The sequence below is a fragment of the Halichondria panicea genome, chromosome 1 (assembly GCF_963675165.1).
Source record: "Halichondria panicea chromosome 1, odHalPani1.1, whole genome shotgun sequence".
Classification (NCBI taxonomy): Eukaryota; Metazoa; Porifera; class Demospongiae; order Suberitida; family Halichondriidae; genus Halichondria; species Halichondria panicea.
The window spans coordinates 4,456,175-4,472,302 of NC_087377.1; the positions used below are offsets into that span (position 1 = coordinate 4,456,175).

Genomic DNA, 16,128 nt, shown 5'->3' on the forward strand with positions numbered 1-16,128 from the left:
TGTCACGAGATCGCTTATCTGATTTTCGCCAGGCACATCAAGAGGCTCAGTGTCTTCCTGTCGAGTACTACCGAGATGTTTGTCCGTAATGGTTAGCCAAGTTCTCCAGAAGAACCTACAGGGTTGGACAGAATAAGTAGAGACTTATGTACATTGTATGGTATTGTGAATGGGTGTCAAAGTAAATAATGTATAGTTATGTGTACATGTATCTTACGGCTTATCCTACGGTGTGCACAATAAAAACATATCTGTCAGCAGACTGACATGATTTTGAGGACCCACTATAGACTGGCCAAGAGGCCGAAACTGCAACTGGTCTAAAAGAGAATACGCAGACTGGGAGTGTGTAGTAGCTCAAAGCGGGTCAGTTTAACAGTAAAATTTGTAAAAATAATGGTGAAAGCAGCTCGGGCAAATAGGGGAAACTGAATGAGCCAATTATGTTGTGCATGGGGATGCAGTGCATGTACTGTGTTTTTGGAATCAGAGATTTGAAGATAGGGCAATCAAGAAATGGTAGATAATACGTTCCAGGCTTACTGTAATATAGAACCCGGCACTAAGAGGGCAGCGATGTCATCAAGGTTGATAGAAGGAGGGACTCTCATGCACTCTTCATGAATGGAGAGACACCATCTCACACTGGCAGTGGCATAAGGTTTTATTATGAAGTATTCAGCATCACTGCATATTGTCATTGTTAACCATCACATCATGTAATTATGATGACTGAGTAGTAAGGTGTATAATTATATTAGTGATAAAAAAGGAATATGGGGGGTTATATACTTGGAGGGAAAGGCAAGCCTTTTTAGTGGAGGGTTTAGGCTGTCAGGCATCCTAAAATTAGGCCATCCAAGTATATTTTCGCAATGGATGGAGGGGAAAAATAGGGCCAGTATATTCTAGGCCATTAGATATATTTTCAGGCAATGTAAGTGATGCTATGACAGCAGGATTTATAGGTGGCAGGATCTGCAGATGATATATGCCTACCGGCACTCCCCCCACAATAGGAGCCACGTGGAGCTATCCACATGGTTTTGTGTGTCTTAGAAAGTATATCAGATCAGCGAAACTAGTTAAATGCTGTTTAACGCCAGTTAAACATAGTTAACTAGGGAACGGCTTCGGGGGTGTGGTCCAGAAAAGATAAAAGGGGAGGGGCTGCTCGGGTGCAGTATCACCGTAAAGGTGTTATCAACGAAGGGGTACAAGGGTAGCTAAGAAACGGGGGCCTGAGGGTCCTGGTAACAGTAACAATGCTCCCATTGGTCAGGGAGAGTATAGGTATCTAAGGGAACGAGAGGTAACCAGTTGCCAGGCTTCACTCTCAAGCTGTTTACATAACTGTAAAGTGCATGGCCTCTCGGTTCTCGGAAATCCCACCCACCCACCACCTTTTTTGTCCCATGAGTAGGAGTAATGTTGTCTACTATACTTACCTCATCAGGGGCGGATCCAGGAAAAACAAAAGGGGGGGGCTAGCTAGAAAGGGAATTTTTTGCAAGATTTGATCTTTGAACTTTTATATTAACGAGTAGAATACGTTGACCTCTGCACTTACTTTTAATACTATGGTGATACTGTACTGATCAGATGTACGTACGTACGTACAGCTAGCTAGCTAGCTAGGTACGTCCAGCTAGCTACCCTAGATCCTTTATACTCCTAGTACAGTAGTAGCTGTTGTCTAGCATCTCTCAAGTGATTTCAAGTGAGTCTACAGATGCATAATTGGTGGCAAAATTGTTGTAGAGTCAGACTACAACACATGGTAGTTTTTTCAAAAGGGGGGGGCTTCAGCCCCTCAAAATCACCCCTGGATCCGCCCCTGCTCATGGGACCAGTGCTGGAGGCATATTTAGTTGTATGTATGGGCAAGATCCTGCTTCTCAGTTTAGAGGGTTTAGGCTGTCAGGCATCCTAAAATTAGGCCATCCAAGTATATTTTTTCGCAATGGATGGAGGGGAAAAATAGGGCCAGTATATTCTAGGCCATTAAATATATTTTCAGGCAATGTAAGTGATGCTATGACAGCAGGATTTATAGGTGGCAGGATCTGCAGATGATTTATGCCTACCGGCACGCCCCCCACAATAGGAGCCACGTGGAGCTATCCACACGGTTTTGTGTGTCTTAGAAAGTATATCAGATCAGTGAAACTAGTTAATGACCATAAACGTTGTTATCCGGATCCGCCAGATACCGGCAGAAGATTAGCGCATGCGCAAGCAGTCGATACCAGGCCCACTCTTTGAGGAAGTGCGGCCTGGGATCGAGGCTATTTCAGCGTTCAAATTCAGAGGAGGTTGGTCACGATTGTTAATTAATCTTCTAATTTTCTTTGTAACCTCCAATTCCGTGGTAACTTGAGAGAAAGTAGCTATATCCTAGCTAAGCCAAAAGGCTGCAAACGATCATAGCTTTTATACTAGTAGGAAATGATGCTAACAAATAATCAATACTCAGTGATACTAGAAAGTGAGTAGCATAGTCATACTCGAAGTAATAAGCCAGAAACTAAGATTAGTAACAAAGTTCCAGTTGTTGCTGCACTTTCCTTGTTTCTTTGACTCCTGTCTTAATATAGCAGGTGTAGCAACGATAGTTTTAAACTACTACGACTCCTAGACTAACAGGAGACGTAATACAAGACAGATAAACGCTCAAGAATGCGAGATAAAAGTGCTGACTCAGCGGGTTGGTAGGTTGGGGTTCTTTCAATGGCTTCTGTGCATTTACTGTAGGAATTGGAGGTTACAAAGAAAATTAGAAGATTAATTAACAATCGTGACCAACCTCCTCTGGTTCAAATTGTTGTACAACAACAATCTGGGAGGGAGCGTGCTATCAACTTGTGAATGTTGCATGATATTGGATTCTGTGGCAGATTGGATAGTATCATGAATGCGATTATCCTTTGAAGTTGTGCTGAGCTGTTCAATTAGGACACTTAAAAAAAAAAAAGGTTTAAAACAAGCTATACAGCATGTAGGACTGAGTAGTATCCATTGGTAGACCCTCTGGACTATCTTGGTAGCCATAGAATATTTTCGAAGAGGAAGCAGCAAGCCATTTGTGTACACAGGCACTTCACAAGTGGACACAAGCTCTACAATACTCTACATGCTTGCTAAGCAGCTTAGTTGACCAGAGTGCAGCTTTTAAAGGCCACACATACTTCCATCGAGGCAGCAGCATTGCTGCAAGGCATAAAATCGATGGTTAGTTTGTGCACAGCCATTGACCCACGCCCATCTCTACAAGCCATAGCCACTTCATTGGGGGCGGCGATAACATCAAGCTAATTTGGTGGGTTGGGCTCAGATGCAAACTAAAGTGACGGAACTGTTCCAGGTTGTTCCTGATTGTGAACGGGAAAGGGATACATGTATAATTTCTTACATTCTTTGATTAATTAAATGTTAATTGTTTTGAGGTTTGACCATCTGGTATAGTGAACTCACAGAGATAGAGAAAGCTAATTTATGGCTCGGGCTATAACTCCTGACTACTTGTTCCTTCTAAGGAAGGAAACCCAAGGAGAGGAGGCTCCAGGGATGTTCTGGTGGCTCATGTACAGTCCACAACCGGTTCAAGTAGTACAAGGTGAATTGCTTGCTCTAATTCCTCCACAAGAGATGACTACACGCTATGATAAAACACCACCTCACAACTTTCGCACCAAGAAAAACCCCAGTGTCACACTGTACAGTATAAAAGATGACGTATCTCCAGTATATGGCAAAGAGCTACAGCTTTTGGAAGCCATCAAGAAGCCATGCGATCGATTCACTGTGCTCACTGAGGACAATAAGCTGGAATGGGGTGGCAGGCTGAAGATAGGTGACCAGGTCTATGTGAGGCTCCCCACAAGTGCACCCACCTGGTCTGCTGGTGTATTGAGACATGTTGGACCTATGCATATGGCGTCATTACCAGGGAGGAACTTTGGAGTGGAGATTACAGTGAGTGCATAAAGTTATATTATAGTTATATGGGTTGGGTATATGTAAAATAGGCCATGCAAAGTCATCACGCATCAAATTTGGCACTCTGCCAAAAAAGTTAAATATAATCACGTGACCCTCATTAACGACGTGCAATTACTGCCTTGATGACCGCATGTTCAAATAACAGCCGCGGCTAATGCAGCTAAAAATGTCCTTAAAATTACATCACAAACGATTAATAATCATTGTTGCATGTTTGAGCAAAAGATCAAAGAAACCACAGTGCAAATAATATATGGCATATTGCACAGTGAAGACAGGCACATCAAAGCTAACAAGTCACCGCAGTGCAATATACCATATATTTGCACAGCTTGAACAAAAGTTGGAATGATCTTGTTCCTACAACTCACTTTTTTGTGGTATCAAAATAAGGAATGCAGAAGGCATGAATCTCATTATAAGTATACTTTTCCCACGCAACAAATCAGTTATTGCATATAATCACTAGTGCAATATCTGGCATATTGCACTGTGGTCATGCAATAACTAATACATACAGTCTACACTAAGACTACAAATTTGGCTTCAAATGATGTAATTGTGGTTTTGCATCATAGAGTAAATTTCCTTGTGGTTACATAACAATTCTGTTTGTGGCTTGTAAATACTACAGTAATTCTCCGTAAATTTAATTATGGCTTCTGATACGTCACTGTTTACTATAAAGAAACAACTTTTTTAGTTTTTCCAGCATACATACCCAGGTCCTGAAGTGCAAGCCAGGTTCCAGAGTCACAGTACTATAATAGCTATAGTATATTCATGAACTGGCCACAGGAAAATTAGGATCCAGAACTGGGGAGTACTAATTTGCCCAGAAATCAAAGTCACCAAACAGGATATATCCTAGCCAATGTTAGAACACAAGACCTGCTATAAAAAAATTTTGGCAAAGCGGATGCTGTTTATTTCTTTGCAACTAGCTATCTAGGCAGTTTCAAGAAACTCTGGACACTCAAGTGGCAAGTAGGCAAGAGCTAAACTTACTCATCTTTGTCAATGCTTACTTTGTTGTATCTTAGTCAAACCTGGGTCATTAGTGTTCTACTTGTAGTTACCAGTGTTGTCGATAGTCTAGGCCTATCTGTATCTGTCCAGCACCCCCCAGTACTGATTTCCCCAGAAATCAAAGTCACAGAAAATTTATATCACCAGTTTTCTTTCATTCAATAATTATTATAACTATTCAGTTCCTTCTTACCACTTTATTTTTATATCATTCAGTAGCTTATTTATTCAGCATTATTTCTATATCATTGAAAAGTTATCCTTGACAAAAGGAGTGTTACTGTTTTCGTTACTACCGTGAACTATGAATATCATTAACTCCCATAAGGGGCCATATAAATTGACAAATGAACTGTATAATTATGGCGCTCCATTTGTTTCATTATTCAATAGTGAAAAATATTGTCAATGCCGAAATATGTTGACAATGATGTAATGTGATTGTCAATAATTGGGTTACCTATTGTCAATGATTATCCGATTCATTGTCAATAACTATCGTCATGTTTGTCAATAATTGGGTGCCTATTGTCAATAATTATCCGATTCATTGTCAATAAACTATCGTGATGTTGTCAATAATTGGGTTGCCTGTTGTCAATGATTATCTGATTCATTGTCAATAATATCGTCATGTTTGTCAATAATTGTTGGAATTATTGTCAATAATTATCATCATTATTGTCAATGATTGCTCAATTTTATTGTCAATGATTATCATCATTATATTGTCAATGATTGCTCAATTTTATTGTCAATAATTATCATCATTTATTGTCAATGATTGTTCAAAGTATTGCCAATAATTATTCACCCGTTTTTATTCGATGTCCCTGCTCCATTCCGGAATGGGTCACCATATTTTACTGCGCATGCGCATGAACTACCAAGAGCCACGTGGCAGGAGTTGACTCACTGTACACGTACACAAAAAGACCAGAGATTAAAGACTTACTGCAATTAACTCACGACCTCCCCAGAACACGTACTGCAGGAAGCTTTAGCAAGGGTCTTGAAGTCGAATGGCAGCCAACGAGCAGGAAGCTCAGGTAAAATAACTCTGATATATATAAATTAAATTGTACTATGGTTGCACCAAAGATCAAAGGCTTCAGTTGTAGTTTATACTACTTATACAACCTGTCTGACCACAGCCATGGTATATGGCTGTTATACCCTAGTGTATAACAGCCATATACCATGGCTTGTGGTCAAACTACATGTACAGCTAGAACTGAATACAGTATCCCACCTTTGCAACAAAATTGACACACTGTTTCAATTAAAACAATGACACACTACTCAATTCAATCAATATTAGCAATATTAGAGCTATATAGAGAGACTCCAATACAAAACAGACTACTAATGATTTTAGTCAACATAAAAAGAGCCAAGTTCGAGCGATGAATAGTTCCAAAAAGGAGGCAAATTTGGAAGAACTCCGTGAACCGAACGATACTGGTTTGTTTGTGTTGCTTTTTTTCAACTTTCAACATTGGTTGTCACAACCTGCTTATTACATTGCTGCATGGGACCAGGAGCATGGGTCCAGACTGCCAAGTGTTTCTCAGACTAAAGAGACTGCACTGCACTGGGCCAGTACAGTAGGCTTGTGGAATGATATTTTCGGGTACATTTGCACTCTTTGTAGACAAGTAGCACCAGTGTACTTTCTTGAAGTGCCTTCTATAAAGATGCAGAAACACAGCCTTCACAATTGCTTGCTTGAATCATAGACGCTTGCTTGAATCAGCCATCGCTTTTTAAAAAGATAGCAAATTCATTGCATAGCTATAGCAACAGTGACGTCAAACAGTAGTTATAAGCATATTCATTGAAGAAGCATGACAGGAAGTAGCTAAACATAGTAGTACAGTTCTAAACATAGTACAAGCCAGTTAAACTATGGCCTCTCGTGGTGTATTTGCTTTACACGCTCGAGTAATCAGATAAACCAACTCGGCTGCGCCTCGTGGTTTATCAGATTACTCTCGCGTGTAAATCAAATATACCACTCGAGGCCATTGTTTAACTATAACTTATACTACACTAGGCCAGCTAGCTATGTACATAGTAAGCTTCCTGCTCGTTGGCTGCCATTCGACTTCAAGACCCTTGCTAAAGCTTCCTGCAGTACGTGTTCTGGGGAGGTCGTGAGTTAATTGCGGTAAGTCTTTAAAGTTCATGCGCATGCGCAGTAAAATATGGTGACCCATTCCGGAATGGAACAGGGACATTAAATAAAAACGGGTGAATAATTATTGGCAATACTTTGAACAATCATTGACAATAATGATGATAATTATTGACAATAAAATTGAGCAATCATTGACAATAATGATGATAATTATTGACAATAATTCCAACAATTATTGACAAACATGACGATATTATTGACAATGAATCAGATAATCATTGACAACAGGCAACCCAATTATTGACAACATCACGATAGTTTATTGACAATGAATCGGATAATTATTGACAATAGGCACCCAATTATTGACAAACATGACGATAGTTATTGACAATGAATCGGATATCATTGACAATAGGTAACCCAAGTATTGACAATCACATTACATCATTGTCAACATATTTCGGTATTGACAATAATATTATTTTTCACTATTGAATAATGAAACAAATGGAGCGCCATATATAATACACACTTCCGGTGTAGACTGAATAGTATGGCTATATACTCGTGCAATAAGGGATCCATATTGCACTCTCAATCATACTATTAATCAAAACTAAAAAACATTTGCAATGTGAACGTTGCTAGGATTGCCAGGAAAAGAAAAGTGCGAAAAAGCGAAGAAACAAGAAATTCGGCGAGTGCAACTCCAATCCGTTACAACGTCATTCACATGTACTGTTTCAATAAGTTATAATTATTATTTTTGTTTTGGTACTTTCCTGGCCAATCCTTTCACATTGCAAGTTATATAATTGTAGTGATGTTAATTATGTGCATTTTTTGCAGGCTATAGTTATGTGTTTATGACTCCCTTACAGTGTTGAGCAAACACGCAAGTGTTGGATGTGTGGGTGGAAGTATTCCAAGTTATTCATGACCAGCATGCAGATACCAACCTGTATTTCGATTTTAAAATTCCTTATCAACAGTAGGCCACTCGACTGTACATGTTCATGACGTTGTAACGGATTGGAGTTATGCACTCGCCGAATTTCTTGTTTCTTCGCTTTTTCGCGCTTTTCTTTTCCTGCATGGCAATCCTAGCAATGTTCACATTGCAAATGTTTTTTAGTTTTGATTCCCTTTCTTTTTTCATACAGTAGTACATTAATGATAAGATAAAATTAATGTGACGTTGATTAATTTGTCATCGTCCTGTAATCTTGTTGAAGATAATATATAAGTGGTCATTGGACAGAATTATAATTATTATACTCCTCAATAGTCTCGATCCCAGGCCGCACTTCACTCAGGGAATTGAGGAGTTAGCCTCCTTCACCAGCATTCTTTTCTCAATAATGAAAGTGAAATACCTATGAGGAACATCAAGAAGCAAGAGAAGTTCAAGAAGAGAAGACAGGACTGGAATAAACATTATTCAGTATTTTATTCAGTCATTTATCTATACTGTAGATGTACTTCCAAGTGCAAAAGCATGGAGGCCTATGGTAGATCCAGTCAGTGCATACGTCTAGCATAAATAGCATACCTGAAGTGAGAGAATGCAGAGCTGAGCTGAAGAAAGGAGGTTTTGTGTTTATCGATGTCACAGCCATGCCCACCTCATAAGTTGCCATGTGCGTTGCTGTGGCAGTCATTTAAAGATGGCGGAATTGCGTAGGTAAGAAAAGTGGAGCCTGAGAGGTCATCTGCCTCTTGGAAGCGAACGCAATTCTGAGAAAAACGCCCATGGTCCGGGTTCTAGTCGACTAGTGGCTGTATCTAGAATCTTCTGAACATGTCTGTACAAGGAGGAAATGCTTTCCAAGAATGTTACTTACTTACTTAGTCAGTCAGTCAGCGACGCGGTGAAATATGAAAATAGTGCAATTTTTCAAATATCAATAGTTATCTGTATTATATTCATAGACTATAATATCACACATTTATACAGATAAAAGGCTAACTAAGCTATCTATCCAGTTAGTTTCTTGATGTGGCCTTTCCCTGCAGAAATAGAGCAGTCTAAACACGAGTCAAAATTTGTGCAATAATTGCACTGTCAACTATGTACAACCGTAGATAGAGTAGAAGAGGGATTGGAAACGGAAGTATACCCTCGAAGTACCATCCGTGTATCTCCGCGGTTTTAATCGAGGCTTACTTTTTAACACGAGGGCTAAACATGAATAATTCAGGAGAATTGTTTTGCTCTCTTGTAAGAAGTCCACGAGCAGTTCTGCTGCTAAACATCAACTTTCTCTAATACTTGAGGCCATTTGGGACACAGGACACTATTTAGTTACAAAGCCTTAGCTATATCAAAGGTACTATAGGAACACAAGCATGAAAAAGCGCTCTGTGTACCTCTAGCTACTTCACGACAATCGAGATTATATTTTCTTTGTTTCCAATTGATACCTACTATCAGGGGGCATGTGATTCAGTAATGGGGGTAGCTCTGAGATGTATGCAATAAGTTTCCCGGGCTTTTGCGGGAGTTATGAGGAGATACACGGATGGTCCCAGAGCCACTACGTAGACTTCATTGTAAAACATCACGTGAATCACTTCCGTTTCCAATCCCTCTTCTACTCTATCTATGGTACAACCCAGAGGAGGAATGCCAGTGTCAAAAGGTCATGCACTAATTAAAACACCACGTGGCCTTATGTTTTACATGTAAAACTGAGTTTACCCTCGCACCCCTGAGTTTATACACCATCAATAGCTTGATCCTCTTTATAATCACAACAGAAATCGGTTGACCCCAGAGGAATCAGCTTGAGAGAGGAGATCCAGGATTTAATTGCAACCTTTGACCTTTTATTGCATTCTTCAAAACCACAAGATATGGAAATTAGCCTTCCGTGGCTAGGGTATACATTTTGATGTACTGGCTTGCTGCACTGGATAGATCTAGGTATAGTAAGCTTTCCAAGCAGGCAAATAAAGAACAGAAGCGCTAAGCTGCTATATACAGCAAAGGTCAAGAACCCAGAACAAGAATGTTTAATCCTTCATTAAACGTGACCCTATTGACCCTGGCGTTCCTCCTCTGTGTACAACCTACTGGTTGTACTAATTTTATACTAATCATTGCCGCCATTCTGCGCTATTTTGGGAACAGTAGCCTGAGAATCTATAAATAATCCGGTGCATACTCAGGTGCATTAAGGCACGTCCAGAATCAAGAAAAGACCAACGTCACATACGTTGAAAAGTGTGCGATATTAAACATATAAATTTGACATTTTGTTTTCTCATAAAAATTTAAGTTTCCTTAATCAAAAATAAAGATCATGTGATTATCATGTGACCAATTAACATGAAATTTCATTGTAAAACTAATTATAAATAAAGCATTTGTTCCAGGTTAGTTAGATCCTATCTTTTCCAGGAATCCTGATGTACATATTATATACTGATGAAATCCAGCTGCGCAAAAGCAGATTCATAGGTAATCATGGTCTATACAAACAACAAGCTAATATTTACCTGAATTGTCCCTGATTTATCCTCCTAACTTTCTTGCTTGGCTGCACTCTGTCTTGCGCAGCAGGAAACAAGTTCTCTACTATCTAATAGTCTTAGTTAAGGCCTTTAATAGCTACTAGGTAGCCTACAACAAATGCTTTCAGGGTTTTACTCGATCAACTAGCTACGGTCAACTTTAATAAATTAAGTACAGTGTCATGTGACCCAAGCTCCGCCCTCACTAGTAATTGCAGACGTTTGCCACCCACGCACGTGATAAACATTCCAAAGCGATGACGTCGCGCGTATGAAATCATTATAAAAAAATTCCATGTCATTTTAATTTGGACAGTCCTTAATACCCCTGAGTAGCCTTACATGCATGCATGTATACTTTCTATCTACATCTACATGTACAGGATTCTCGTCATCTAAAAAAAGGCAATAGTAACGGTCTCTTTAGGCGGTACAGATATTTCAAGTGTGATAGAAACTGTGCTGTCTTTGTGTCTCTGGATAAGCTTGCTGCTAAACCACCTCACCAAGAGCCTGAAACAACTCACTTATTCAAAGCTAAAGCTGGTCAACATTTAGCTGTCCCTGAGGACCGAGAGGAGTTTGCCAATCCCCAGGATAAAAAGCACACTGCGAATATTAACTCAGCAGAGCTTGATCAGATAAGAGCTGCATTAAATGAAGACATAGACCTATCGAAGCAAAAGGAACTGTTGGATGCTTTCAATAAGGACTCGAAGAAGAAAGCTCAGCAAAACGAATCCAAAATAAATGTCCAACAACCTTCAGGGCAAGCAAGAGGTCACTTGATTAAAAAGCAACACTCATGGCATCCTGGAAGTGATCACACCTTATATGGTGAAAGAAAGGAATCCCCACAGAGATCTGCTACAAAAATTCCAGTAGAACATGAGAGGGCACTTCCCATACACGCACATTCCATACAAAGGGGGCCTAGAAGTTACGCAAGAACTTATTCCCAACCGCTTACAAATCAAGACTACAACGCCTCAGTAGAAAACTCCAACCCCTACAACCAAATGGCCCCACAAAACACTGGAGAGCCAGACTATGTTAACAGAGACACAGTGGATCAAGACTCAAGAAGTCAACAAAATCAACCGCTTCGCCTAAACCAATGGCAAAGTAACCCTGTGTACCCACAACAACCTGGTGCTGAGCACTATCAAAAAACGGATCAGGAAATACCGTCTGGTCCAGAATATCCGAATATCCAACACCCTGGAGTCAAAAAACGTCAGTCTCATCATGATGCTCCACCACAAGTACCTCAAGACAACGCCTTGGTAAGAAGCTCCAACCCATACAATCTGGCAGTGGATTCAACTGTTCAAGTGGCCTCTGCGAACCCGAATGACCCCCAGCACTATGAAGTGATAAAGGGGACTGGAACTGTAGATGGAGTGGACGGTCAGGTGACTGGGATTGAAGTGGTAGGTATATCATTATTTTGCTTAATCATTTCCTCACAGGAGGACTACATGGAATGGTGTACTGACGGAACATTTAAAGCCACAGGAGAGAAGCACTTCACCTGTAACTTTGAAAGAGGAATGCATTTCCCACAGGCTAGCCTTTGCCCCCACCAAAGGGTTGGACCTGTCTCTACACCACAAGCTGAACATGCTGCATCATCACATCGTGATCAAAATCGTGAGTAATTGATTATACTCCACAAATATATATAGCCAGTCTCAAGTTATAATCAGGATGGTTTCTATTCTATAGCTATACAAGTCCCAATGGAGGAACAATTGGACCGATTCATTGACGACCCCACTGAGCAAATGATGAGGTACATTGGAAACAGCCGTGGTATCCAGGGTCACCAAAACTCTTGCTACCTGGACTCTACTCTTTTTGGATTGTTTGCCCTCAGTGACATTTTTGACACTGTGTTCCTAGCACCAGACCAATCCATCATCACTGACCAGAACAGGAAACGTGTTGTCAACCTACTGTGGAAGGGAATCGTTAATCCTCTCAGAAAGCAAGTTAATGGTGTGTGTATGTATTATGCTGTATACTTGTTATTTTTCAGGAATGGTGTGGTGAGGTTTGAGTCAGTGATGAAGATGAGAAATGCTTTGGACGAACTCGGGAAAATGGAGGGAATCACTGAGAAGAAGAAAGGTGTTACTGTTTAATAGTGTATGTACGGTGTTGTGTTTAACTGTCTTTTAGATCCTGAGGAATTTTTAAACACGCTCTTCAAACATGTGCTTTACACGAAGCCATTCATCTCCATCAGGTACGTGTACGTGTATGTCTAGTGTGCACTGATGTACCGTATATCAGGTAATTTTCCTACTTGCAAATTTTTGTACGAACTATACCCATTTCGTATTTTTAATATTCGGACAGCTCAGGATAGTGACGTAGAACCTATTGCCGTATAGAATAATTTCACAGTTTTAATTTTTAAATGGTATGCTCTATACAATACGAAAAATAGGCACCATACGAAAATAACCTGTTGTACGGTGTGTTAATTTATGCAGGCGTCCGCTTGGTGTGGAGCAAGAGTTCTTTGTCCAACTGTTTGTTGAGTATGATCCAAACCTCAGACTACCAAACGTGGGAGACCTACTCAGGAGAATGTTCACAGAACAACGCATCTCATTCACAAAAGTATGTGGTTCAATTTATGTGCCCTCAAAGTTAGCTCAATATTCAACTGTTTTTTCAGGTTCCCTCAAAACTTCTGATTCAAGTTTCTCGGTTTGGAAGAGAAATCCCAACATACAAGAAGATTGTTCCAGAGCTGAAACTGAACATCAGAGAGTTGACTGACACCTACAAAAAAGGTAATAATGAAAGCACCGCGGGTGCTGATGCCTCGGTGGAGATGCCAAAACTACGTAACATAAAGCTACTAATAGCTTTTATACACATGAGGAACATTTTTGTTTTGCTGCATGCAAACTCAGAGTGGGTAATGATCGACCATGATTGTTGTTAAAAACGATCGATGCCAAAAGCTAAAATAATAGCTGCCTTGCAGCTCTCTTCTTATACTCTTGCAGCTACCAATAGCTAGCGTTTTAGTGCAGAGCTAACTACTAAGTAGAGTAGCAACACTCGGTAAACAAGTTTGGCTACGTGCTCTTCTGAAAAGGCTGCAATGGCATTCCAAGTAAGCAAAACTAGGCATAACTCGAGAACGAAGCATTATTTTGCAAATCCACGAATTAAAATCTAAGTAAACATGACTAGAAGCCTATAGAAACTCTTACTTGCATTTGATTCATCCTTGAGCAGCTGTAGCAGTCTATATACACACACACACAGACACACAAACACACTACCGTATACCTCGCTTGCGCATGCATGCGCACCGAGGCATAATTATAGGATATCCTTGTATCTTGTACTGTACAGGTATATCCATTATTCTCCAGCTCCACCCTGCCTTTCTTGTGGGGAGGAGTCAGCTATCAAGTGTGAGATTTGTGGTTTTCTCAGTCAGCAACAGTTTACCCACTACTGCCAGCGCTGCTCAGACCTATTCCACAATCCTTCCTACAAAGACAAAGTGCAACACAGACTAACTGCTGTTGTTGTTACTGCTACTCCAGGGGATGATCCTGGCCTGGCTGAGTTGGACCTCCTCTCTGTGATCTGCATTGAGACCAGTCACTACGTCTGCTTCACTAGAGACCCAAGAGATAAAAACCCAAAAAAGTGGATCTTTTTGGACAGTATGGCCGACAGACAATGTGAGTCAGCCTGCACTAATTGAGTCTTGTTTACACTTAAAACATGTTTGTGTGTACAGTTGACACGTACAACATTCCACGTGTGACTGACTGCACTCGTGAGCTGAATGAGTGGGTGTATGAGGGAGACCAGGACAGGTTGATCAACACACCACCAAGAAAGCTACCAGAGTTGGTCCGACGGTTCACTCAAGACATCTACATGTGTGTCTATGTTCAGCCTGATATTGCCATGTATGGAGATGGTGATGAAGCTTCAACTTCAGTTAAGGAGTTGACTGCAGTCAGTAAGAGGAAATGTTAAAGTATAAGTACAATTAATCAAACATTGCCTTTTCTAGGTGTTGTCCCAACAATGTCCGAGGAGAGCAAGGATGACATCGTTGAGGAGCTTAAACAAGAAATCACTTCTCTTCAGGTAGAAAACAGAAATCTTCAACAGAGAATCGAAACCAATCAGGCCGAGCAGTCTCAACATATCCAACTATTGGAAGCTGAAAAGCAACAGTTGTTACAACGATACAATGAGCGAGAACGTACCACCTCTCAAGAAATGGCCGAGAAAGAAGAGCAAATACAACATCACAAAATGGAAAAGCAACAATCAGATAATGAAAAGCTCGAACTGGAAAGGCGGAAGAAGTACCACAAAGCTCAATCAAAGCGCTACCAACAACAGGCTCAGGACATGCAACGAAGGCTAGAGGTGGCAGAAAGTAAAACAAGTCAGTCAAAGTTTTCTAAGCTCCAAATTCCGCGACTAGACCAAGACTCGTGGAATGTACGAAGACATGAAGTTGTGTTACAAGACAAGCTAGGACATGGTGCTTGGGGATCAGTGTGTCGAGGGCTGTTCTGTGGTCAGCAAGTAGCAGTAAAGTGTGCACACACAAAAATACTCCACAAAAACACGATTGATCAGCTCAAGAGAGAGATTCGAATCATGGCTCATGTTCAACACCCCAACCTGGTGCGACTGATTGCTGCTGTAGTGGACGCTGGTGTGGAGAGAGGTACTGACTCACCTCTGCTTGTTCTGGAGTTTCTTGACACTGACCTTCGATCCGCTTACGAAACGAAAATTGTCAATTTCCAAAAGGATGCTTTGTTATCGATATTTCGAGAGGTGGCTTATGCCCTCCACTACCTTCACGAGTATCAAGAGCCCATCATCCACCGTGATGTGAGTGCTCCCAACGTCCTCCTCCAGCAAATACACCCAGGAGTTTGGAAGGCAAAACTATCTGACTTTGGATCAGCCAATCTGGTCAAGCACAGTAAAACACCGGCCCCTGGAGCTATAATCTACTCTGCCCCTGAAACCTTCCCGTCAAGGGTTGTTCAGAAACAAACAACAAAGATTGATGTGTACAGCTACGGCTACCTTCTCGTTGAGGCCATTGCCAAAGAAATGCCTTCCGATGATGAAAAGGAAACATTGTTGCTCAAAATCAAGACTGAGTGGGTGGACATGTACAACGTAATAACGGCATGCACTGCATACGAGCAAGAGGACAGACTCACAATGACTCAAGTCCTTGAAAAACTCAATAAGCTACCTTCTCACTAACAATAACAATTGTGTGTTTGTGCATAGTATAGTGTAGTAACAGGAGTTAACTACTCAGCAGTTTTTAGCGTGTGTGCATTTAGAATGATCACGATGATATCCTCTGGAATATTGCGTGGGCGTGTCTTGTAATGATTTTCGTACTCTAT

General features: G+C 40.7%; 3 protein-coding genes and 1 long non-coding RNA gene across 19 annotated transcripts in view; 2 read left to right on the forward strand and 2 right to left on the reverse strand.

The window, feature by feature from the left end:
* LOC135336874 (ubiquitin carboxyl-terminal hydrolase CYLD-like) overlaps positions 1–16,128 on the forward strand; it is a 40,510-nt gene that overhangs the window by 18,993 nt on the left and 5,389 nt on the right. For 3 of the 8 annotated variants that reach the window (XM_064532767.1, XM_064532758.1, XM_064532752.1), the window contains exon 1: positions 3,992–7,073. The exons of 2 other annotated variants lie outside the window; for them this stretch is intronic. The gene's annotated coding sequence lies outside the window, so the exon portion shown is untranslated. Of the gene's footprint in view, positions 1–3,991; positions 7,074–16,128 lie in introns of those variants that run through there. 3 more of the 8 variants (XM_064532791.1, XM_064532782.1, XM_064532797.1) reach the window with 1 other exon arrangement.
* LOC135335286 (receptor tyrosine-protein kinase erbB-4-like) overlaps positions 1–16,128 on the reverse strand; it is a 49,581-nt gene that overhangs the window by 7,540 nt on the left and 25,913 nt on the right. The gene's annotated exons all lie outside the window — the stretch shown is intronic.
* Positions 3,376–16,111, forward strand: LOC135334502 (ubiquitin carboxyl-terminal hydrolase CYLD-like). Of its 4 annotated transcripts, XM_064529732.1 has the most exons (11): positions 3,377–3,975; positions 11,074–12,105; positions 12,163–12,343; positions 12,419–12,680; positions 12,732–12,823; positions 12,875–12,941; positions 13,192–13,321; positions 13,380–13,497; positions 14,092–14,409; positions 14,469–14,696; positions 14,751–16,111. In XM_064529732.1, the coding sequence occupies exons 1-11, from the start codon at positions 3,496–3,498 to the stop codon at positions 15,977–15,979; spliced, it is 4,137 nt and encodes a 1,378-aa protein (XP_064385802.1). In that variant the 5' UTR covers positions 3,377–3,495; the 3' UTR covers positions 15,980–16,111. The 4 variants fall into 4 exon arrangements, with proteins under 4 accessions (XP_064385792.1, XP_064385812.1, XP_064385808.1 ...); XM_064529722.1 differs by having other exon boundaries at positions 3,376–3,975; positions 11,074–12,343; XM_064529742.1 differs by having other exon boundaries at positions 3,376–3,975; positions 11,074–12,343; positions 14,269–14,409.
* Positions 10,404–11,013, reverse strand: LOC135337562 (uncharacterized). Its single transcript, XR_010395179.1, has 2 exons — positions 10,676–11,013; positions 10,404–10,615 (listed from the first exon to the last, which is right to left on the reverse strand). It is a non-coding gene; the product is annotated as an uncharacterized LOC135337562 (long non-coding RNA).

Excerpts from the sequence above, each read along its gene's own strand:
- LOC135334502 (XM_064529722.1), top strand. The coding sequence starts at position 3,496 with ATGGCTCGGGCTATAACTCCTGACTACTTGTTCCTTCTAAGGAAGGAA. Across the intron at positions 3,976-11,073 it reads ACTTTGGAGTGGAGATTACA|GATTCTCGTCATCTAAAAAA; the intron begins GTGAGTGCATAA and ends CTACATGTACAG. Across the intron at positions 14,697-14,750 it reads TAAGGAGTTGACTGCAGTCA|GTGTTGTCCCAACAATGTCC; the intron begins GTAAGAGGAAAT and ends TGCCTTTTCTAG.